Source organism: Bos taurus, chromosome 10 (assembly GCF_002263795.3).
Source record: "Bos taurus isolate L1 Dominette 01449 registration number 42190680 breed Hereford chromosome 10, ARS-UCD2.0, whole genome shotgun sequence".
Lineage (NCBI taxonomy): Eukaryota > Metazoa > Chordata > Mammalia > Artiodactyla > Bovidae > Bos > Bos taurus.
Genome location: NC_037337.1, coordinates 91,077,639 through 91,104,076, shown reverse-complemented (window position 1 = coordinate 91,104,076; position 26,438 = coordinate 91,077,639). Strand labels below are relative to the sequence as shown.

General features: G+C 39.0%; 1 protein-coding gene across 15 annotated transcripts in view; it reads right to left on the bottom strand.

Annotated features, from left to right (window-relative positions):
• Positions 1-1,666: 1,666 nt before the first annotated feature.
• The window catches only part of NRXN3 (neurexin 3), a 1,815,083-nt gene continuing 1,790,311 nt past the window's right edge, over positions 1,667-26,438 (bottom strand). For 6 of the 15 annotated variants that reach the window (XM_059890630.1, XM_059890631.1, XM_024997815.2 and 3 more), the window contains one exon: positions 1,667-5,106. In XM_059890630.1, coding sequence (XP_059746613.1) covers positions 4,181-5,106 — 926 coding nt within the window. In that variant the 3' untranslated portion in view covers positions 1,667-4,180. 15 annotated transcript variants of the gene reach the window in all.

Below are 26,438 nucleotides of genomic sequence, written 5' to 3'. Positions count from 1 at the left end.
TAAAGCCGAAACTCCAGTATTTTGGCCACCTCATGGGAAGAGTTGACTCATTGGAAAAGATTCTGATGCTTGGAGGGATTGGAGGCAGGAGGAGAAGGGGACGACAGAGGATGAGATGGCTGGATGGCATCACTGACTTGATGGACGTGAGTGTGAGTGAACTCCGGGAGTTGGTGATGGACAGGGAGGCCTGGCGTGCTGCGATTCATGGGGTCTCAAAGAGTCCGACACGACTGAGCAACTGAACTGAATAAGACAATTTAGCCATTGCTATTTGAGGGCAATGGGCCAGTCACTGTGCTTATAACCAGGCTCTTTTATGCAAGTGAGCTCATTTAATTATAGAACAACACTAAGAGGAAGGCGATATCATATGGATGAAGTTAAAGTCGCTGCACACTTTACTCAAGGTTTGACAACTGATAAAGGACAGACCCGTGATTCACAGCCAAGATTTATGAACTAAGCTTTTCTGATTTCAAAGCCCACGGCCAAAGTTAAACACACTGGAAAGAGATGGTATAGTCAATACCTCCTCATGGAAACAATGAAAAAGTACTTCTGTTCATGGACATTAACCAAAGTATCTGAGCAAATGCCACTTAGATCTTGATAACTCTACTATATTACCCATCATCTGGAAATTTCTCTGGCAAGTTTAACATTTTATTAAATCTATACTTCCTTTGCTTACCCCAACGTCTGGCCAAGTTGACCTCTTTATGTCAATTATCTGAAACAGGAATAAAAACAGGAACTTTTCATAGTTTAATATTATTAAGCCTCATTATCTATTTCCTTGATAGTCAATAATATAACCATTCCACCAATGAAATCTGAAGGAACAGGGTTAGTCATATTTGTTTTTGATTATAACTCTTTAAAAATTGGTAACCAAAATATGGTTATAGTACAGGTATTTAGTTACCCCATGTTTCTAGATCATGATAAAAAATGTAGAGTATCATGGATTATCCAATTGGCAAAGTAAGCATGTGCTTAAGGAACCAGCATATCAAGGACACCTGAGTAATGACAAAGGTTCCAGCTGTAATGAATGTTACAGAATTTGTAATCTGAAAATCTAGAAAGAAGCTGCTAAAATTTAAGCACTCACTTAAATTTGTCTTTGGATTTAGCATTTTTCTGAAAATTTTCAGTATGCCAGGAGGCTTGGAAAGAAGCCACCTAAAACTTTCCAGTGCTTCAGATAAGAACACGGTTTTGGAAAATATAGAACATGGTTCTGGAAAACTGTTGAAAGTTTGTTAACTTACAGCAAATACTTTATGTTACCAAACACTTAAAAAAATATAGTATCTAATAATTTTTTTTCCAGAATAAAATGCTTCTGTAGTCTTACCTGTTTAGGAGTTTTTCCTTCCTGGTTACCTTATCTAAATAATAATGTAATAACAATCATTATGTAAACAATAATAATAATAATCTAAAAATAATGCCTCAGTTGACAGACAATAACTGCTTAGCCCACAAATATATCACTTTTGATAACTTTAGATAAGCAATTAGTAGTGATTTTTAATATTTTAGTTCCCATGAACATGGTCCTAATTTACTTAACTTCTAATATGATGATCATATTTAGCCCCAGTGCAAGATCTTTTAATAAATGTTTGGAAAATAAAAATGCATCATCATACAAGGATTGGGAAGAACATTTTATTGCTAAGCATATCCTTGAACAAAAATGCAAATATGAAATAAAAGAGAAAAGGGAAAAAAAAGCAGTAACTTCACAACATCATAAAATAAATTTCTTAAGAGTTTGCTCATAAAACAACAGGAATATGATAGAAGCTAACATACAGAATGCACATGTTCCCATAAAATTGTCCAAATAGAAACTTACACTAAAAGGAATATAACAAATGTATTTTTACTCAAATAAAAAAATGCAAAGAAAGAAAGCAGGAAATCAGTTCACAAGACCTCAAGACTCCAAGAACAGCAATCTTTTACAGACATCGAGATATAATCAACTTCATATAGGTTGGGCCATTTAAGTTATCTAAAATCGTGCTCTGATACCTCTTTATAATCCTGTCTTTTCCAATGATAATAAAATAATCCAAAACTCTTAACACATTGAAATATCAGGTAATGAGGAACACCTCTTTCCATACACATTAGTAAAGGCTACCATCATTGAGATTGCATTTTTTGCCCCACATCTTTAAGATATTTTCTCAAAGTCAAATATTCATGCAACTTACAAAGACCAGCAAGAGTAGATTACTAAATCTAAACAGCTGATTGATTTTCATCTGTACAAAAGAAACTGTATATATCTGACCCTCCAGAGGACACATTTCATTTTCATGTAAATACTTGTCTTGCTTCGTCTCTTGCTTTCGGGTTAGGTATGGCCACAGAACCAGTTTATTGTTTTACTGTACATTGTTTCCTCTTTTCAGAAAGAAAGACAACTAGAACAGAAATCAAACAAACGGAAATAAACAAAGGAAAGAACAGTTCTCAAAGCAGTATGTACACAGGTGGCTAAGGAACTATACCAGCAAAAATGTAGTAAAATATGTAAACAAAATCTGAGAAGAGTTTTTTTTTTTTTATTCTCCTTGACACAGTTAACTGTGACAAAACTAAAACTCACACTTTCTTCACATTTTAAGGTTTACTTTTTGTTGTTTTGTTATTTTCTTTGAAAACAACATTCTCATTCCACTTCAAGATTTTAACAGTTTTCCTGTTTCAGTCATCCCATCAAACATACCATGATAAATATATCTGTATATATATTTATTTATATATATTATACTATTAAATTCCATTTTGTGTGTGTGTGTCACAGCAGCTTTATTCATTTGTTATTTATTTATCTTTAGAAAAAATGGGTGAAGGGAGACGTGAGCAAATGGAAGGATAGAGTTATCTGTAAATGTCAGGCTGGAAAATTAAATCACTAGGAAAAACATTATCATGTTGGGGGCGGGGGAAGAACTATGAGTTTTGCACTCTGTCACGCTGTGTTTGGCTTGTGTGACCTTTTGTGGTTCTATCACAAGTTGAACTCCCCTATTGTCTGTTTTGATTCTGTAACAGACTTCTTGTACTGTCTTTTCTCTTATATTCGCATGCATTTCGATCAGTCACAGATCCAGCCCACCCCCCGGCCCCCTTTCCTAGGAAAGGCTCTGTTTTAATTTGTGGGGCTATCTCCTTTACCTCAGTTTGGCTGGGCTCATGGACAGGAACAATATTGTTAAGTGAAGCTGATAGCTCTGAGAAAGCCAGCCCTAACCACATCTGTTCAGGGTTTGGGTGGCAAATTCTGGAATTTGATCCTGAGGGACCAGCTTTTCCAATCAGAACCATCATCCATCCCATGATTTTGCTATGTGTGCAGCAAAGCCTCATATAGAAACAGACAACAGATTCTAGAAACACCACAACCTGATATGTAGAGTGAACACCATGGTAGCTTTTGAGTTCATATGGCAATAGTCTCTCTTACTTTTGTTTTCTGAGATTTTGTTTTTCTTCTTCTTATGTCCAGTTATTTTCAAAAAATAATCAAATACCCAAAAGCCATTTTTTTCCCCTCAGATCTTGAAAAGTTACACGCACACTGGCCAGAACCAGATAAGGGTGGGGTTTTGTTGTTTTTAACTTTTTTTTCTTTTCTTTTTTTTGTTTTTTGTTTTTTACATAATTAAACAAACAAACAAACAAAAAAAAACCATTATTACAGTCAAGCTTCACAAACATTATTACAGACTCACTTGGAGTTATGGAACAAGTAAGCCATGAAGTCTTCTACCTTGGGTGAAAGGTCCTCAAGAGAAGGAAGCTTCCAAGTCTGCGAAAAGTTGGGGGGCCGGGGGGGGCGGGGGCGGGGAGCCACCTGCTCACTCCAGCGTGCAAAAGTGTGTGCTGGCTGACACAGCAGGGCAGAAAGAACTTTCTGTCTCCGAGCGGCGACTGCGTCAAAGCAGCCCGTGGCTTGCGCCTTCTCGGTTAGGTGCATCTTGGTGTTCTGTTCACGAATGATTTTCCCCACCGGAGTCATGGTCCATACAGCCCCGTCTCCTAGGACAGTTCTGACCCCTGCGGGATGCTCAGGTTGCCAAGTACACGCGCGTCTGTGGGCAGAGGAACGACCCGGGCTCAGCTTCGCGCGCCGGGAGCGGCGGCGTGGCGCCTACACGTAGTACTCCTTGTCCTTGTTTTTCTGTTTCTTGTGGCCGCCCTTCGAGCTCGGTGGCTTCTCCTTGAGCAGCGTGCCGTTGCTCTGCGCCGAGTTGCTGATGTAGTTCCGCGTCTCGTCCACCTGGTAGGAGCCCTCGTCCCTGTTCCTGTACTTGTACATGGCGTACAGGAGGATCAAGATGCAGAGGGCGGCTGCAGCCACAATGCCGACGACCATCCCTGTTGTGCTGCTGGACTCGCGGATCACCTCTGAGGCCCCCGGGACCCGTCTGACTCCCGGCTCCGTGGGGTTTGCTGTGGGCACATTACGGAACATGGGGGAAGTAATTAGTGGGCTCTTCAGTTTGGTGCTGTCTAGCTCATAGGCAGTGGGCAACGGAAGCAAGACTAGATCAGGCTGGGGTTTGAGCTCACGGTTATTCATTTTGCCAGCTGGCAATTTGGGCACCATCCCAGACGAGGAGGAAGCTGTGAAGCGGATCAGCTCAGGGGACAAAGATGTGGTAGTAGTCCTACTAGTTTCGGAGGCTTTGTTAGGTCTAAAGTCCTTGGATTCCCACTTGGGCGCATGTGCTTTGTAGCCACCTTCGAAGATTGAAGTGGAAAGACTCTTATCTGTTACCAAGGAGAAGGTGGTGTAAAAATCTTCATCATCAGTAGGGGGCAGGTTAGAGTCAAAGGTTTCCCCTGAGCCATACCCAGATATCACCAAGCCATCATCATCACAACCATCGCTGCCTTGGTCCGACAAGCAAGGTAACCCCGCCTCAGAGGTCATAGACAGGGAATCTTTGGTGGTCTCAATAATGGTGAGGAGGGGGCGGAAGGTAGGGGGGAGTGTAATGGAAGGTGCACGAGTAGCAATAGGAGGGGTAGCTAAAGGGTCTTCTACAAGAAGAGGGATAACTAATTCACCTCCTGGGATGGAAAAGAAAAAAGAGAAACAGAATTAGTACATTTGTAGAAACACAAGTCACAGCCGTGCTCAGTGAATGCAGTTCATAGGTCACATCTCAGAAATGATGAGAACCTTGGATGCACATCCAGACCCTCTCTACTTGCAGCCTAATCATTCTATGCTGATCTAGAGCCCATGGTATGCCTCTTGCCACCAAAACCTGAAATTCATAGAGTGAGGGCTTAGATATTTAAAGATACTCTCAAGTAATTATTTAGATAGAATTCAAATAGGCTTTTTTCCAGGATCTGCTTATGGGATGATGACATTTAACTACACCATTGCAGATACTCACCATCAATTGTGCATGTGTGTGTGTGTGTGTACATGAACACATGCATGTGATTAATCTGAGCATTTCTTTATTTTCTTCTTGCCGCTGCTGCTGCTAAGTCGCTTCAGTCATGCCCGACTCTGTGTGACCCCATAGATGGCAGCCCACCAGGCTCCTCTGTCCCTGGGATTCTCCGGGCAAGAATACTGGGGTAGGTTGCCATTTCCTTCTCCAAGGCATACATGCATGCTCAGTCACTTCAGTCATGCCCAACTCTGTGCGACCCTATGGATAGCAGCCCACCAGGCCCCTCTGTCCACAGGATTCTCCAGGCAAGAATACTGGAGTGGGTTGCCATTTCCTTCTCCAATTTTATTCTTGGGTTTCTACTTATTTGCTCCCATTAGGATGAGAATGACAGATTTTCCATGTCACTGATATCAAGATCAAGGAACACAAAAGAGCTCATCTTCAGTATTTTATAAGTTACTACTTTTTATTTCACATTTATCAAGTGTAGTTGTCCTTTACTATAAGCTAAGTAAGGGGAACTTACAGAGGTTGAAAATGTTCATACAATAGGCCCATTTTGACTATGCTGTTCCAGAAACTCCTCTGACTATAAAACAACAACTTGCTTTGTATTGCTCTAATGTTATATTCATACATTGCTTTTATGTTATATGCAATATACACTGAGCAGATACTAGATTTTAAAAATACCCAGGCTATATATCCATGACTTACTGGAAACTTACTTTTAGATCCAGAAATGTAGAAAGAGCAAAGTGAATTTTTAAGATCAGTGATTCTTATTTAGAGTAGTAGATATTTATCAGTTTACCCACAGACCTTGTTACTGCCCTTATACTAGGACTAGGTCAGGAAAGGAAGGTCAGAAGAGTTCACTAAATTATAGTCCCTGGAAATCATGGTTATCACAAATATTCTGTGGTGGCTGTTACTCACCTAAATGTAGGGCCAAGCTTATTATTCCTGTATGTAAAGCAAGATAATCCTGTGTCTCCTTATAGTGTTATTTTCAAACAGAGAAAGAATCTCAGGAAGTCACAGTTCATGTCTTCTGTTAAATTTATTTGAAAAATTATTCCAACCATTGCTTTTAAAAAAATCTTCTAGCAGAGACGGCATGATGAGTCCCTGCCCCAGTTAATCTGCTTTCATCCATGTCAGAAGCTTTCATTCTCTGCCAGAGAAACTGAGTCAGAGAGCTTGGCAACAGTGTACCCGATGCGTACCATATGGAACGGAAGGCACAAGAGAGCATGGGACTGTCCTTCCTGACCTACCCAACGATGTTACATATGTGGGGAAATAAAACAAGAACCTTTCTGAGAATCTCAAGATGATATTTTGGCCTGTGCTCTAAACCCCAAGCTTCTCTTCTAGCGCTCAGAGTTTGCAGCTATTGAGCAACCCATTTTTGCTCATTTGCAGATTTTACAAAGCTTCAGGCTTGCTTTCCTGGGCTAGCAGGGCTATGGTGTGTTTTTTTTTTTTTTTTTTACATTGTGACCATATATAATTCATATGTCTTGCAACTTATTTAATGCATAATTTACACACTTTTGCTAGTTTTTATAAGTGGAATTTAGAATACAGGCCCCCAAAGGTAAGCCAGTCTTAAAACTAACCCCGAGGTGCCTCCTTTTCCCCCTCTTCTTCCAGCCCCGAGTGTTATATTTAAGGTGATGGAAGCAGGCAGTTTTGAGTAAGGAAAGAGCAGTGAGAACAAAGGAGTGAAGGCACTTGCAGCCTGCTTAAAGATTCCCTTAGGATTGCTCAGAATGATGTTACTTGCCTCTGGAGGACAAGGCAGGATGTTCGTACCCATCTCACCCAGAACAAAGGTTTAGCACGGGTGTTCTTTTCTGGCACGAATACGGAGGGTCATTTGCCTTTTAGAGCAAGGATAAAAGTCAACCCAATATGTATTAAGTGGAAAATAAACTGGGATAAAGGGCAAGGAATGACTGATTTGTTGGGAGGCAAAGTCCTGGGACAGATCATTGAAGGCAAAGGCAAATTGTTAAGTAGGATGTGAGTGTCCCTTTACGTGAGGTGAAGATCACGGTCTTCCTGATTACAGAGTGGCATTCATCTGCACTTTTAGTGTGCCATCTGTGACACCCAACTGGAGTCTTAACGTTTGCCTGTTTCTTCCCCCTGTCTTTTCAATTCTAGCTAAAGCTTCCAGAGTGTCTTTGTTGTTAAAAAAAAACCTACAACATCTACACACTGCTCATTCTGCAGTTGAATCACTTCCACTTTCCTTTGCGTTTCACTTCTCATTCAACACCCTGAAGTGAGCATCTCTCTTGGAGCAGGAAAAAAAGTGAAAATCATCCTTTTCATGATGGGAAGGAAAGAAGGTCTGGAAGCTTACTAATTAACAAAGAGCTTCTAAAAGTTGATGGGGCCTTTTTGTGAAATGGTAAAAGCTTATTTCAAAATTAAAATGATGGGTAGGCTGGTGCAGAGTTTTAATAACAGCATCTGTTAAAACTGTAATCTTCAATTTTCTTGGCCATGCTACTAGTAATCCTAGTAGTAGTGATAAAAATGATAAATTATGCACCTCTTAGGGGCTTTTGAGCCTAAAACCTGGTAATGTTTTATCAATGAAATTGTAGAAACTTCCATAGCTCCCCTGCCTTTGCATCTTAAGGAATTGGAAGAAATGTCTTTAGTTTAAAAGGGAGTCCACTGGGGTATAGGAGTTGGTTATAAAGGGGAATTAGAGTGAATATAGGTGGAAATTTTTAGATAACAGTAAACGGGAAAGGTGCCTGGGATAAGTATATGTCATTTTTATATCAAATTCTATATTTAAGATGACTCTAGGGTCCAGACGAGTCCAAGGGCTCTCACATCATTTGAGATAAACAGGCGAGGGAAGTGTTTCTCCCATCATTAGATCCTTACTAGAAATGACTTTGACTGCAGAAGGCTATTTAAGATTTCATGTTTATTTGTGTTAATCCAAAGTGACTATCCTCAGAAATGTTGGAGCAGCTGATAATTTTTTTCACTGCCCAAAGACCATGAAGTCAGTGATCTCTCAGATGGCCATGCTTACAAAAGTATTCACAGAAGCAATAAGCTTAAAGTCATCAGGAGCTGCTGGCAGAGTATTACAAAACCTGTAATCCATCAAAACTCTCATTTCCTATTCTGTCCCCAGAATTTTCCTTTGGTTTGGAATAAGAACTATCTGTTTTCCTTAAAGTTAGCATTTTAAATCAGGAATATATACTCTTTTTTGACAGGGTTGTGTTCTTCTTTAAACCAGAGAGATCACTAGGGATATAAAAGGTCTATTTTAGCCCTGAAGGCTGCCCTGCTTTTTTACTTTATGAGTGTATTTATAGATATATAATTCATGCATCTAGGGCTGATATTCAGCAAAAGGGGCTCTCTGCCATGGGAAAAGACAGTGTATTAAAAATTTAATAGAACTCTTCTGAACTGTGAGAATGTTGCAGGTTATAGTGATGTGGTGGGTCATCTCAAAACATAAGAAGAGAAGCAGAAAGTTTCAATATGGCTCCAACCTTTGCCTCTCTGGAGATATTTGGGTCTTAGAAGTCACAAAAATTTGAAGAACAGTGACACTGAAGAATGAGACTCTGGGAGAAGACAACATGCTCCAAGTCCTTAAATTTCTTTTTATCTGTGTTTAGGTTCTTTACCTCATCTCTTATTTTCATTTTCCTAATTCTCTGCTGGGAAACTCACACACAGTGGGGAGGAGTCATTTTCCCCCACCAAATTAGTTATTGAATTGTATTCATTTAGTCATTCGGTGCCACAGAAGCGTATATTTGTAACACATCCATATCTGGAAACTTGGAACCGTGAAGCTCTTCTTCAACCATCCTCAGGATAAATAGTCATGGATAGACATGGCAAGTCCCTGGGGAGTAGACACCGGAAAAATTCAAGTGTCTCAAAGGGACTTAGCTTTTTAAATAGTATTTTAATGAGATGAGAATCTTTGGGCAGGACATTTTCCCCATACTTTATCTGAAATGGATTTGATTCTGAAAGGCTACAGAGTCTATTCTTTTCAAGATATGCCCAGATAAGATGAGCAATAGCCCCTTGATATCATTGTGTGGGTGTGCATGCTAAGTCGCTTTAGTCGTGTCTGACTCTGCGACCCCATGGACTGTAGCCCACCAGGCTCCACTGTCCATGGGATTCTCCAGAAAAGAATACTGGAGAGGGTTGCCATGCCCTCCTCCAGGGGATCTCCCCGACCCAGAAATGGAACCTGCATTTCCTGCATTGGCTAGTGGGTTCTTTATCACTAGCACCATCTGGAAAGTGTAAAAGAAGGAATGTCTTGTGGAGTTTTTCATCTGCATATTGATTAAGAGTTTTGCCTTTGAAATCACTCAGACTTAGGTTAGCATCACAGTTTTCTGGTTTACTAGCCCTATGAGTTGGTCAAATTTATTAAATTCTTTGTAAAATAGAAATAATAACACAGCTTACCTCAAGCCACCAGTGTAAAAAATGATTCATGTTAGTGTCACTTAAAATGCATGTTAATATTTAGCACAGAGATGACTGCTATTCCAATATGCTAGATATTAGTAATATTTCTATTAGGTATTTTGGGCCTATAAACACTGATACTGTTGATTACTTTTTTCTGACCATTTTTAATAAGAGTAGTCTCATGCTGAGCTGGAAGTATAACAATATAGGATCTAGATAATTAAGGCTATTTTTAATGCAGTGTTTGAAGAATGATTTATAATAACCCCACAAGCTTATATTTAAAAGAAATGACTAGCCTTATATCAAATGGACTTAGGCATCTTCAACAAAAACAAAATGTTCCAATTAGATAAAATAGCACTCCATTTAGGAGGTTCTTAGTTTTACACCTAAACTATCATCCAGCACATCAAACAATATACACTCGTATAAACCAAGGCTGATAAAGCTCACTCACAGATGCTGCTGAGTTGGAAACATATCCCTTATCCACACTTCAGTTTGATATTTTTGCAATAGTAATACCAATCCTAAAATTAGAGTGAAGCAAGTAACTTTTTTATTTAAAAATTCTATAGCACTTCTTGCTGATCTTATGTTTCCTGAAGTGCATAACTGATCCAAATACCTTTAAGGGCAAGGGGTATTCTCATGGTAGAGTCACACAAATGGTAATACCTACCGAAAACATTTCCTAAGTAAAACTTTAGGTGTGAAAATCATTGTGTTTCTTCTTGAGAGACTCTTAGGATCCTTTTAAAGGTTACCTGATTAAATCCTTGAGAGAAATGGCAAATATTAACAGAAAGGGAAAAGGAAGGACAGACAGGGAGGAGGGGAGGTCGGGCGCTTACTGTGCATGGGTGTCTTTCACCGTAGTTAGTTGTATACTTTGGAAGGCAGCATTATCAATTATCATAGGACAATACTTAAGATACCTGAGATTCATGATGTCTCTTTTCTCAATCAGTCTGATTTTGTAGTTTTCAGTGATGGTGATATTTTAATCCTGGATAAAACAAACTCTACCATAGTCACTTGAGAGTATCTTATTTCCCCTGTGCTGAAGGAAAATAAAATCAGGGACTGATTTCCCCAAATGTTTTCTAAGGAGTTAAATTAGGATGTAATTACCACTAATAACACTTGTAGTTAACTCAATTAATTTTCTTCTAGGGTACAGGCCTCCCATAGGTTGTATCTAATTTCACATCCCACTGTAGAGACTACCATTACTTTCAAAGCTTTAAAAGTTGGTTCAGGCAAAGAGGTCAGGCTTCCCTTGGATGGTAAGAACAATTTACCTATACCTTTCCACCAAGAGTAGAATTCACATCGATTATTAGGAGCAATTCAGCACAAAACATAACAGTGAAAATTAAGCAAATAGACACAAATGAAATAAAACATTTACTATTATCTTAAAAAATAATAGAGTAGAAAATAAAATCAACTTCAGGGCCAAAGTAAGCTAGAGGGAAAGAGAGCAAATAACATCAACATCAAGGCATTCACAATTAAGGAAGGACAGAAAGAAAAATAAAAGCAAATTAAAAAATACAGGTTGTTGTAGAGAAAATAAAGAAAGAAATCATCTCCATATAGACACAATAATTTAAAAAAAAGCATACTGTATTAATTTATAGTCAACTTACATCAACAAATTGCCCGCATGTTTTTTGGCATGAAAGAAAAATTTACAAAAGAAAGTTGTGTAAGAATGCTCTTGGACAAATAGAATTGCCACATTCTTGTAACTTGCTTTTTTTGTTGTCATTTCTTTTAAAACTTTTGAGCAAAATGTCTAATTTTCAAATATAATAATTTACAACAGAGGATGATACAGGAGGCAACAACACATACATCCACACCACATAACATGAAAAGAAAAAAAAATCTGCACTTTACCAATTTTTTTTACTTTCAGGGGCTTGGGAGGGCATATAAATTTTGAATTTGAAATTATTCTGATTGCGATGATTTAAAAAAAAAACTTTTTAAAAAAATCCTGTTTAATTTTATAATTTGCCTTTTTAAAAAAATCTATGAATCTAGAGAGTTTTGAATGAATTTCTGCATTAATATAGGTTCTCAGATATATATTGAGTTTAAATCTTTTTGTCTTTTTTTGACAAGTTTTAGAATTTCTTTAATTGAAGGGGATGGATGACAGCACATAAATTTGAACAATGCTAAAGAAAGGAGGGGGATGGGAAGGGAAGATGCAGAAAGGGCAGGGTCATATCTATGAGTGTACTACACAAGAGATGAAGATGATGGGAGTAAATGTGTAAGTGAGTCGCCATGTCCATGTAAGGGCGGCACGGAGTGATCTAGCTGCATTAGAGCTTCTGGCTGTAAGGAAGGGATGGGCAATATACAAAAACAAATGAGCCTACACATGCCCATCTACAGATATAAAGAACAGAACTCTAACACTGACAATCTCACACACCCTAAGCTGCAACTTCTTCAACATGCAATTATTCCAAAAGTCATTACAGTTTCATTAAAGATTTTCCAATAATAAAAACAGTTAAACTTTTGTCCTACTAAAAGTAGCCAAGATACATGAAATAATAATAGTAATAATAATACTACTACTTATAATAATGATCAGAAGGTTAAAAGCAAAAACAAGGAGACTAGGTTTATGCATTCAAGTTGAAAAACTTCATCGGCAGCCACACAGCCCCATCGAGAGTTAGGGGAGGGGGTTAGAGATCTTCCTATGTGACTGAAAGACAAAGTTGTGCAGGGAGCCCACTGGCTGGGTCATTCATTACTTCCTTCTATAGGAAGGGTACTGTCTGAGTGACGTCACCCATCTTCCCCATGCCACCCATGGTGCGTGTGATTCTGGTGAGACTGGGCTTATGTGGAAGATGTGGCTGTGGGGATTCTGCAGCTGAAGTTGTTCCACATTTAAAGAGGGAGTGGGGGAAAGTTGCAGAAAACAATTCATAACTTTTTTTGTCATAGTTTTGGATAAAACCAAATCTAAAGATCCAGCAATTAAAAAGAAACACATCAATATATATAGATAGATAGATATAGTACAAAAAGCACTGAATTCCCAAACAAGAAGGGAGCAAAGAACAAAAAATAATTTAAAGAAAAAAGTAGTTCACACACTTTCAGAGATGAACAACCAGATGCACACGCTGAGGAGGCACAGACAGAGCGATCAGGGGACACTTTTTTGTTTGTTGTTGTTGTTGTTTGTATTTTCTGGCTTATTGATTCCCCTTTTGGTGATAGCCAACATTAAAAACGAATTTTGCATTTTCTTTGAAAAAGAAAGTTTGCATTTTCTTAATTTTTTTTGTTTTGTTTTGCATTTTTTAAAAAAATAAAAAGGGCGTGCAGTCTGGATGTACGTCCTAAGTAGACATTTGAGAGAGAAAAAAAGAGGCTAAGACTGACAAATGGGTAATTGTCTATTATCCTGTCATGGCAGGAATGCTAACCAAGTTAATACATGCTAAAAGTAAGTTGCATTTAGGGAAAATAGAAAAACAGAACAGCAAGCTAGGGTTGGGAAGAGGTCAGCAAGACAAATTTGAGAGCAGGAGAAAGGTATTGGATTTAGTTTCATGCCTTTCCAGTAGGGGCAGAGGGCATCCCAAGACTTCTTGCCAATTGCATTCTTGTAAGCGTGTGTGTGGATGTGCACTCATGTGTTGGGCGCTGAAGTAGAGCCTGTACAGGCAGCAACTGAGGTAAAAAGCACACATGAGTTCATGGGTTCTGCTCTAGGAAACTCAGCCCGGATTCACTCACAGTCTCAGAAGGCACATTTTGTAAGACACAGAGGGGTCATCATTAGCACGGCTCCATGTACGTGTTCTTGGGCTTAGCCAAATTGACAGAGTACACGTGTGACAATTGTGGTCGTCAAATGTACCTGATAAATGGGGAGTTTGGAGCTTTTTATAAGTAACAGGAGCAAACCCCCACTCTCCAGTCCTCTGCTCCAAAAGAGCGCAGTGCCACAGAGTCAGTAAGCTATAGGATCGTCAGGCAATGAAGGTAGCTTATTTGAAGGACATTGGGGGAAATGGTGCCTGTCTCCTAGAGACTGCGTGGGAAACAAAATGCTCCATTCAACCTACAGTGACAGAAAGAAAAGAGAAAAGTGTGTGTGTGTGTGTATCTGTGTGTGTGTGTGTCTGTGTTTGTGTGTGTGTGTCTGTGTGTGTGTGAGAGAGAGAGAGAAGATAGTGTAGAAAGGATCATGGGGAAAGAGTTTTTAGAAATGGCCTCAGCCTCTACTGGAAGAGATCACAAGAATTACATTAAATAGTTTATCCCTGTGAGAACATTAATGGTCAACCAAGGACTGGGAAACCCGGGTAGGAGAACCACAGAGGTGAGACACTTGAGAGCATCTGGTTCTGACAGCCAATTCCAACTACTCCTAAGAAGATTTTGGGGGTGACTTTGACAAGTAGAATACATTTGTGAGGAGGAGTCAGACTTTTGTCCTTGTGGGACGCCCCTTTTATTATTTTATTTTAAAATAATTATAGTAATGTGTCCCCATGGGTCAGTCCGTACCAAGATTTTTAGTCTCTGGTTTTATGCGAATTGTTATTCTAGGAACTTCACAAAGGACAGCTGGCGGTTTTAGGAGGAGGGGAAAAAATCCCAATAATATAGGGAAAGAAAAACCCTTGTTGCCATTCAGTTAATTTTTTTTGAATAATTATACTTTTAACATTGAATTTTATTGCATGACAAAACCCTATAAATGTTAATATTGCCTCACAAGGCATCAATTAACTTCTGTAGAACAAAGTTTTAATAACATTCACATGGGCTATTTTTTGTTTCACGGGCAATTTTGTAGGAAACATAAGTGATATAAATCTGAGATATGTCCAGGTATCATACTCCTGTAAAATGAGAGGTGTTTTGAAGAAGATCCATCAGCAATTTGAGTCTCCTAAGGTTTATACTGAGTAATTTACCTATTTCAAAATTGCCTGTTTTAAAGCTTACATAAGTAGGACACCATTGACTTTCTGGAAATCACTGGTTTAAACAACTGAACATATCAAAATTTGTGGTTGTCATTTTGCAAATAAAATAATATACGTATTTTTTAAACCCATGGAAGCCACAGTTTCAGATGAAGCCAACACAGTTCTATATCAGTGCATATACATTTTAGAAGTCAACCAGCAGTTAATACACACAAAGCTTGTCTGATTTCTAACATAAGATAGAAAATAATGTTCTAGTAGCTCATAATCAGGTCACAACTTCATTTTCATATTTCATTAGATATCTACACTAGGTTTTTATTACCAATAACTGCATGGTTCTCTGTATATGCCTCTACTGAGTGTTAAGAATGCTTTGGGATTGTATTTGCCATTGAGAACAAATAATACTATAATTTGACTTGAAATAACATATTTTGATGTGACATTTTAATCCCACTATGTCCAAATAACTGTCTAAATGCAAAATCCGACTTTTAAGAACATCAAATACAATAAAATGGAATTACTCTGAATGCATCTCGGAAAGTGTACTTGTTTTGAAGAAATATGTTTCTAAGCTGCCTGTTGTTGTTCCTGAGAAGCCCAAAGAATACTGAAGGAATTCAAGGTGCAAACCTGCCTCTCTGGCAGAGCGTGTCCTGCTTGACAAGGACATTGTCTTCAGTGTGCACAGGTGAGATCCCAGAGGAAGGTCCAAATGAATTATTTTGTATAACCTCCAAGATGGAAAAGAGCCCAGAACACCATCAAGCCCAATACTCAGAATTGTATTTCTGTATTAATGATCTGCTTGCTAAATAAAAGCAACTTCTTACACTTAAGAAGAAAGATAGGATAAAACATTACAAAAGGTAGTACTACATTTTCAAACCTCATAAGTTAGGACATTTACATGTAGAAGGACCTTGAATTAATGACTTCTTCCCCTATGTTTACAAAACCCTTAACTTGTACCTGCAGGTTCGTCCCCTAATCTCCATTCTTTTCTATGAAGCTACTGCATTCTATACAGATTTTCAATGACTCCAACACTCCATTTCATTTAATTTGTTTTCTTCTTACTTTCAGCTAGATTCTAAGAACTTTAGGGTGAGAATATTGCATCTTGTTATCTTTATTTTTCCAACTAACCAGAATACTAACAATCATTCAAACATTTTTGAATGAACTAATGAATGTATATCATTAATTGCTTTTTTTTTCACCCCTACACTAGCCTAGAGCTTTTCATAGCGGAATTAAAATTTCATATCAAAAGTGGCTCACCTTGTACCTGAAATCTAGTATATGGGACAGAAGTCTTAGAGTCTGGAGACCTGAGTTCCAATCTTGATTGTATTACCTACCTACTATGCTAGTTTGTTAGGACATGGAAAAGTCAGTTAATCCCCCTGAGTTTGTTTCTTCATGTGTAATATGGAGATTATAATGTCTGGTTAATTAACCTACCTCAAAGGGTAAGTTTATACAACTGAGACTTTGAATGTGAAAGAGCTTATAAATTATAAAGGGCTCTTCAAATGTTTGTTACTATTTTCTTCAAAGTTGACACAATAGCATCAACTATAAAATGAGGGTTTCATATTCAGAAAAGACTGAGTCCCAGACAATGGAGATCAGCACTACTCCAAGTGTGATACTTGGAGTATGTGCTTCAGCTTGTTCATCAAACAAATAATAACCTCAGTCAAAAATCTTCACATAAGTAGTATTATTGCTGTGCTGTGCTGTGCTTAGTCACTCAGTCATGTCCAACTCTTTCAGACCCCATGGACGGTGGCTCACCAAGGTCCTCTGTCCACAGAATTCTCCAGGCAAGAACACTGCAGTGGGTTGCAATTCCCTTCTCCAGGGGGTCTTCCCGACCCAGGGATCAAACTCAGGTCGCCTGCCTTGCAGGCAGATTCTTTACCATCTGAACCACCAGGGAAGCCCCTGTTGAACTTCTCCTGAACTCCTGTTCCTACCTCTCCAGCAGTGCTAAGTTCTTAAAGCTTGATTAGTTCATATTTCAGTGGTGAATTGTTATTTCTGCATATAATTTTATAGTTACTTTGTCTCACTCTTCTGTGGGGTAGAGTTAAGCTCCAAAGAAGTTATTATTGAGATGTGTTCCCATAGGAACACTTTTTATCAAATCATGTGATTTGAGACAAGTTACTCCTCACCCCAACCCCTGGAATCTCAGTTTGCTGAGATTTACAAAACCAGGAAGACAAGTCCTTTTAGCTCACAAATGTATGTAAATTTAAGTAAAATTACTTTGGAAACTATACAATATTCGATTCAAATGGAAGAAGACGTCATTCACTATACACCACTTGTCACTACTGAAAAAACCAATCAGGATAGTGACAAGGATGGCTCTCTCACCAAATTCACTTGGAAAAACATATCCCAACAAGGATACAGGGGATAAGATGAGGATATGAAGGGATGGAGGGTCAAGGTAGCATTTTAGCTCTTTTCTTCCAGAAGAGTTAATATTGGTTAAGATATACAAAAGGGAAAACCCACTTAAGAAATTTCCAGGAATTAATATTTTTATTTTCATTTTGTTTGAATGGTAATCAGGTATTAGTATAAGTAATTCTGTCTTCACTCAGGATATTACAAGCTCCTTGATGCACAAGCTGCATCTTTCTAATTATTTTATGTTTTTTAAATCCATCTAACATAGAACAGGGCACACTGCAGGTCTTCAGTACATATTTGTTGAATTCAGCTACAAAATATAGAACAGCTTGCAACACTGGACCTCTGATTTGTGAAGTGGGTGGGATTCAAAAAAAAGTCGTCCTTATTGGCACCCATTTATGTAATCAAGAGTCCTCTTCGTCGAGTATCTTCACGAAGAGAAACAAAGAGAAAGAGCAGTGTAACCAGGGCTTAAAGCCATGAATTTAGCAGTTACTCTCCTTTTCTTAACCTGGCTTCTCTGTGGGTTTTTAGGGCTAAAATATGCATACAGCTCATTATTTCGAGCTACTAGGTCCTTATAATATTATTAAAGTGCAAAACAGTAGCTAATAGAAAAGATTTGTTTTATCCGCATAAAGATGACCTGTGTGCCAGTCAGAAATGAAGACTCTGTCTGAAATACTTTATTCCTTTAGCTTGAATAGCCCAAGATTTTTCCAGTTTTCCTCCTCTTCTGATCCTTCATCCTTCTATTTCTTGGTTAGTTCCAGGTGTGGCCCTAGGCCGAGCCATCCCATCCTGTCCCTTGTCTGTAAAGATCTATCACCTATATGATGGTGATTTGCAGTTCAAGCCTCCTTTCAGATTCCAGTTTCCCATATCCAGCTGTCTACTCAACGTTCCTACTGCAGCACCTTAAATTCAAAAGAGCTAAGAGAGAACTTTGGACTCTACTGTCCTCCTAAACCTGCATCTTTCCCATCTTTGGGTGTGACCCAAGGGGTGGTGTTGGTTGTTTAGTTGCTAAGTCGTGTCCAACTCTCTGCAACTCCATAGACTGTACAGTGCGTATATGGAGGTGAGTTGGGGTAGAGCCTCAGACAACATGACTAATTAGGGGATCCAGGTGAACAAACCCCTAATTAGTCATGATATTTGAGCCCCTACCCCAACTCACCTCGACACATGCAGTGTAGCAGGAAGTTCTGTTGACTCTGGCAACAAATCCCTTACATTGACTTTCCCCCATAGCTATCACCCATGTCGTAGAGTAAGCCACTCTAGTTCCCTGCTTGGACACTGCAGTAGCCTCCCCATTGATTTCCCACATCCACTTTGGGTTCACTAAAATCCATTCTCCATAACAAAGCCACAGAAACGTTCCAGAATTATACAATATAAAACAGGTCAAGTCACTTTCTTGCTTCACATCTTCAAAGGTAGAATTTTCCAAACCAAAGTTTTGTACCACAACCTATGGTGAAAGTTGCTTGTGATCTGCCTACCATTCACCTCTGACAGCTGCCCCTGACCCAGAATGTCTCAGAATCTGGCCATGCTAGCTTCCCTTCCAAGAACACCCCGTTACTTTTTGCCTGATTGATTTCTTCTGATGGGCCAGGTCTCTCTTCCAATTTTACTCCTCAGAGAGGTCTTTCATGACTTTCCTAGTAAGCAACCTGCTCACTAACTGATTATCCCCTCATGATTCTCTGTAGAATTTACTAGGTAATTCACACTCATTTATTCATGGAATGTAAGCTCCATGAGAACAGAGACTTTGTCTTATTCTCCAGTGTACTTAGAGCACTGCTTGGCACCTGGTATGGACTCAGAAAATCACTGCTAGTGAGAGAACCATGGCTCAAATAGCCTGAAAACCCTTCAAAAAGGGAGGTCAGGCTACTCGTCTCTCTTGCAATCCTCCACAGCTCCACGCACAGTGCTATTCCCACAGGAGGCCTTGAGTAAATGGTCTGTAGACTAACCATCGAGGCATTGCATTCTCTATTCTATTTTCTTTTACTCTTCTCTAAACCAGATGGGATTTCCCTGAGTTCCAGCTAGCAGTTCCAGTGCAAATCGGACCTTCTCATCCACAGCTGGCTTCAGCCTTCCCCCAAAACCCCACATCACTAACTCATTCTTCCTCTCATAAACTGGTGCTGGGATGTTTATTAAAAAACTCAGGCTTTCCTTTGCAGTTGTGAAAGCTAAAGATAAAATAAACAGGACAGTCAGGCCTACCGCTGCCAGACTCTGATGTATGTCTTCAGGCAATAGGAAGGAATGGGCCAAATGAATTATCAGTGGGAGTAATGGTGAGCGAGGTAGTGAAAATGTACTTGGCTGTTTTGCCTGCTGTGGTCCTGCAGTCAGTAACAGCAGAACCCAGCAACAGTGGGGTCTTTTTCCTGAACTGATACCATGAGATTTTATGACCATGTTGTTAGAGTAATAAATTATTCAAGAAGCTTTATTTTGCTTCTGTTTTCCACCCAAGTCCATCTACTCTGTCATTATGACCACAATCCTGACCATGTTCTTTGCGCTGGTGGATTTTTGGTGGTAGAAGCTGGGCATTCCTCTGGTGCCTCCTCTCTGCAGACCCCTTAAGTTCCCTATGTTGTCCATGAGAAACAGCCATACTTGATGGTATGTTACAATAACATTCACCGTATCTTGAACACACCCTCTTTTCACCTAAACTCCATCTTCACTGCAAGCAATGTACAGTGTTCAAAAAGCAATATCATGAAGGCATTTTTATACTCAGCAGAAATTAATACTATGCAAACAACATGAAAAGCTTGCCCAAGACTCATGCATTTGACATCAAAATGATATACCACGATTGCATGACTTTGACTATGTCTTGTGGTGGTTGTTCAATTGCTCAGTCATGTCTGACTATCTGGGACCCCATGGACTGCAGCACATCAGGCTTCCCTGTCCTTCATCATCTCCCAGGGCTTGTTCAAGCTCATGTCCATTGAGTCGGTGATGCCATCCAACCATCTCATCCTCTGTCATCCCCTTCTCCTCCTGCCTTCAATCTTTCCCAGCATCAGGGTCTTTTCCAATGAGTCAGTTCTTCACATCAGGTGGCCAAAGTATGGAGAGTCAGCTTCAGCGTTAGTCCTTCCAATGAATATTCAGGGTTGATTTCCTTTAGGACTGACTTGTTTGATCTTGCAGTCCAAGGGACTCTCTTCTCCATACACAGTTCAAAAGCATCAGTTCTTCAGCGTTCAGCTTTCTTTATGGTCCAGTTCTCATATCCATACATGACTGCTGGAAAAACCAAAACTTTGACTAGACGGACCTTTGTTGGCAAAGTAATGTCTCTGCTTTCTAATAAGCTGTCTAGGTTGGTCATAGCTTATCTTCCAAGGAGCAAGTGTCATTTAATTTCATGGCTGCAATCACCATCTGCAGTGATTTTGGAGCCCAAGAAAATAGTCTCTCACTGTTTCCATTGTTTCTCCATCTATTTGCCATGAAGTGATGGGATCGGATGTCATGACCTTCATTTTTTGAATGCTGAGTTTTAAGCCAACTTTTTCACTCTCCTCTTTCAATTTCCTCAAGAGGCTCTTTAGTTCCTCTTCACTTTCTGCCATCAGGGAGGTGTCATCTGCATATCTGAGGTTTATTGATTGTAGCATGATTGCATGACTTTGACTATGTCTTACCTGAGCCTCAAGCAGCTGATTTACCAGAGAGAAGAAGACTACAGAGATGCCTACATGTGCAAGATACATATCATGAGATTTATTTTTAAAATTTGTAAACTCAAATACTGTAGATTAGAAAGGAGATATAATAAATTCCCTAGTCATTCCAAAAACTCAAGGCACATGGGCCTCTAGATTAGTAAAGGTACATGCTTGGGGACAAACGCACATGATCAAATGGTTGACATAGTGATCCTTACAAATATGAAAAAGGACTAAATATATATAAATTTTAATTATATAGTTAAAATACTAAATTAACCAGAAGCCTACTTCTAGAGGAACATGTTCTTAAGAGTTATTGAGAACTTATCTGCCAGACATTGTACAAAGCACTTTAAATATTTAATTTCACTTAATCATTACAAGTTCATCTTACATATCAGTCCGCTTGGGCTGAAAGGAGTTAATTTGCTTGAAGTTATACAACTAGGAAGTTGAATAGTCATGACTAAACTTAATCCTGTATGTTTTACATTAAATGACAATGCTGCTGCAAACCAGGATGTTTTTAAATATTCAGTTCTTGGTGAGTATGGGAAGTTATAAACAAGCTAATCTTTAGGTACAAAAACAGCTTCCACAGGAGATCCTAAGAGCTCTACCAATTTATTTCAAACTCCAATGCACAAAGAGATGTTCACAGGGGCTCCGAGGGGTCTTTTGGCACAATCTCTGGTCATCGAAGCCAGACCTACTAAATCAGTCTCTGTTGGGTGTAGTGGGGACAAGATGACAGGCAGTGTCTGAATATCTGTTGTTGTTGTTTTTTTGTTATTTAAAGCTCTCCAAAGGGTTTTTATGCAAAACCAGGTTGAGCTCATAATCAAAAGGCCTAGACTAAATCCCAGCTGTGATCCACTCCCTGTAAACTTGAATTAAGCTATAACCTCTCTTGTTTGTAAGATGGTGATAAACCTCAGTGGATGTTGAATTAATAGGAGATGCTAGCTATACAAGCATTTTATAAAATATATATACATACTTTTAGAAATGTTATAAGAATAACAATTATCTTAACTGGCACATCAAAACCTGCTTAAAATTACTAATACATTAATTTTAGGACTATACAAAAAAATCATTTTTTTTCTAATAGTCTACCTATTCTAAATTTAACATGGTGGAAGCTTCTGTTATCTACAAGTACCTATCAAAATAATCTAAATGATTTGATATCTCTGCTATTCTCCTGAGTTGTCAAATTACAAATGCTCTCTGAATATCTCTGTTCCACATTGTTTTCTTCCGTACCACATCCTAATCCATCGATGCTGTGCACAAAGTCTTAAAAAGTGCTACAAGTCAATAGTTGGAGAATTTCACCACAATGTTCTCTTTTGATACCCTATTGTTTTATTCTACATTTTAAAACCAAACTGGTAGGGTCCACTAATTGTTCTAAAGAAAAATGGCTTTCTCTGGACTCATCAGACAGATGCCACTCTCAGTCTCAGGTAGGACAGAAGACCCAAGAATCAGCTTCCTACCTTTCAGAACCATGGTCCTTTCAGAACCATGGTCCTTTCAGAACCATGGAGTCCACCTTGTCTGCTAGAGCGACATGGTGTTCGGATAAGGACGAGACACTTGCAGGGCTGCAGATCAGTGTCACAAAGTGAGAGAGGGTTACAGCCAGCTTTGAAAACAGAAGTGCCGACCACTATGTGGTCACTGTTAATATCTCCTCGGCCACACCACATCAGCTTTTTTCAGGGTGGTTTTCCGTATTATTTCTCCACAGTGATAGCAAACAGATCCTGATATATTTTTCTCCTGGGCTGTTTCAGATGAATATGCTACTTGATCTTTAGCTAACATATGATAACCACATGAGGTATCTATCAAAAAAGAAAATATTTGAGAAACAATAAAGGTTTTCTCTTCCGCAGTGGTATTATGTTTAATTGAGAAAGTCAGCATGGTGAAACCCTGAAACCTACTTCCAATCTCCATCTTTATGCAGAAATTTAATGTACTCACATGCACTGACTCCATTAGAATGTTTGCTCATTAATTTTGTTCCTTTTTCATAGTATTAATCTGTAGTAATGTTTCCCCCAATGCTATTAGCCAAAAGGTCATAATTGTTCTTCCAAATGGACGGATGGCACTGAAATCTGAAACTTAAAATTAATCAACTGCTGAGTATTGTCTCTGAAAAATCATGTAGCCTACGGCTGGCCTTCGTTGGGTCTCTCTTAAAAAAAATAAGGCTACACTTTATTACATATTATTTAGTTATTCAACACAAAATATATTAGCCCTCCTGCAAACAACTTACTAGGAAAATCCTTATTATCTTGGACTCTAGATAGGATTTTTTGATAGTGACAGATCATCTTCACTCTTTTTTTTTTTTAATTGATAGGCAAGGTGACTAAGCAACCCAGTTAAGACCTAAGGCTTGAGCAGTGTCATGAAAACTTAGACCAATCATTTAGTTCTTATAAAAAACCAGTTTTATCTTTCATTTTGTTTTGGTTCTATTCAAGTTGTCCTTTAGATAAGGGTATCTTATTTCCTTGAAAATACTACTTAGCAAGAAATAAGAGAATATGCAGTTATGGTACATGCATCTGTCTGCTTGAAAGTCAGGGCTGTTTCACTGGCTAGCTCCAGGGGATGCGGTACCTACTGCAGTTCATGTAAGGAGTATCCCCTCAAGTTGAGCAACGCAACGCCTGCCCAGTCTATGCAATAACTCCATGCAAGTTACCTCTGTACTTATGAATTAGCATTTGTAACTACTCCAAATAAGACCTATTTCTGGTTCAGTTCCATTGACGACAGACAGTATTTGGACAGGCAGCAGCACGCAGTGGACAACTGTCCTTGGTCACTGCTACTTAAGGGTATGAGCGGTGTTGACCAGACGGATAAAGACAGGGAGAGAGGAATTATAGGCACGTGGCCATAGCACAGAATAAGCACCCAATAAATAATTACTGGAAAATAAAAAAAGCTATTTCCCAGCATACCCCATGGACTTGCCTCATGGGCACAAATCAAGACAAAAAGATATTGCACTTTAAGTGTCTATGCATTGTAGCTTCTAAAGACCCTTCATATTTAAGAGGTTTGTTTAACCTATAGTCCCTAAGACTTATTTCTTTGGTTGAGATAGAAAGAATTTTAAAGCAAGGACTAAACTAGAAATAACTCACTCTGATACGTTTACAGAAAGTAACACAAAAGAACTAGGAAGGGTAAAAAGAATAACTTTGTTGAGTAATGGCATTCACTATTTGTGGTCCAAAGAATAAAGTCTTGAAGGAGAAAGAGATGGAAGTAGCTATCCAGTGTTTCCAGAGAAACCAGAGAGATAAGTAAGATCAAATGCTGTTGGTCTTTTCTCACTGTTTATGCATCCTGCTTCAAGCAAAGTTTCCAGAAAGTAAGCTCTCCTGACCTTCCTAGAAAAGACAGGACATGGAGGGCATGGAGGTAATCTCACTTAGTGGTTATGTAACCTCAAGTAAGTGGCTTTAATTCTCTGCACCCCCTTTTATTGCCTGTAAATATAAGGGTTAGATAAGACAATCTTTTTTTTAATTAATTTACTTTTTATTGAAGGATAATTGGTTTACAGAATTTTGTTGTTTTCTATCAAACCTCAACATGAATCAGCCATGGGTATACATATGTCCCCTTCCTCCTGAACCTCCCTCCCATCTTCCTCTCTATCCCACCCCTCTAGGTTGATATAGAGCCCCTGTTTGAGTTTCCTGAGCCATATAGCAAATTCCCATTGGCTATCTATTTTACATATGGTAATGTAAGTTTCCATGTGACTCTTTCCATACATCTCACCCTCTCCTCCCCTCTCTCCATAAGCCCATAAGTCTATTCTCTATGTCTGTTTCTCCACTGTTGTCCTGTAAATAAATTCTTCAGTACCATTTTTCTAGATTCTGTATATATGCGTTAGAATACGATATTTATCTTTCTCTTTCTGACTTCACTCTGTATAATAGGTTCTAGGTTCATCCACCTCATTAGAACTGACTCAAATGTGTTCCTTTTTATTGCTGAGTAATATTCCATTGTGTATATGTACCATATTTTCTTTATCTATTCATCTGTTGATGGACATCTAGGTTGCTTCCATGTTCTCAGTTCAGTTCAGTTCAGTCGCTCAGTCGTGTCCGACTCTTTGCAACCCCATGAACCGTAGTATGCCAGGCCTCCCTGTCCATCACCAACTCCCAGAGTCCACCCAAACCCATGTCCATTGTGTCGGTGATGCCATCCAACCATCTTATCCTCTGTCATCCCCTTCTCCTCCTACCCTCAATCTTTCCCAGCATCAGGGTGCTATTGTAAAGAGTGCTGCAATGAACAATGGGATACATGTGTCTTTTTCAATTTTGGTTTCTTCAGGATATATGGCTTGGAGCGGGATTGCTGGATCATATGGTGGTTTTGTTCCTAGTTTTTTAAGAAATATCCATACCATCTTCCATAGCAGCTGTATCAGTTTACATTCCCACCAACAGTGAAAGAGTGTTCCCTTTTCTCCACACCCTCTCTAGCATTTATTGTTTGTAGACTTTTTGATGAGGGCCATTAGAACTGGACATGGAACAACAGACTGGTTCCAAATAGGAAAAGGAGTTCGTCAAGGCTGTATATTGTCACCCTGTTTATTTAACTTATATGCAGAGTACATCATGAGAAATGCTGGACTAGAAGAAACACAAGCTGGAATCAAGATTGCCGGGAGAAATATCAATAACCTCAGATATGCAGATGACACCACCCTTATGGCAGAAAGTGAAGAGGAACTAAAAAGCCTCTTGATGAAAGTGAAAGTGGAGAGTGAAAAAGTTGGCTTAAAGGTCAACATTCAGAAATGAAGATCATGGCATCCAGTCCCATCACTTCATGGGGAATAGATGGGGAAACAGTGGAAACAGTGTCAGACTTTATTTTTTTAGGCTCCAAAATCACTACAGATGGTGACTGCAGCCATGAAATTAAAAGATGCTTACTCCTTGGAAGGAAAGTTATGACCAACCTAGATAGCATATTCAAAAGCAGAGACATTACTTTGCCAACACAGGTCCATATAGTCAAGGCTATGGTTTTTCCTGTGGTCATGTATGGATGTGAGAGTTGGACTGTGAAGAAGGCTGAGCGCTGAAGAATTGATGCTTTTGAACTGTGGTGTTGGAGAAGACTCGTGAGAGTCCCTTGGACTGCAAGGAGATCCAACCAGTTCATTCTGAAGGAGATCAGCCCTGGGATTTCTTTGGAAGGACTGATGCTGAAGCTGAAACTCCAGTACTTTGGCCACCTCATGCGAAGAGTTGACT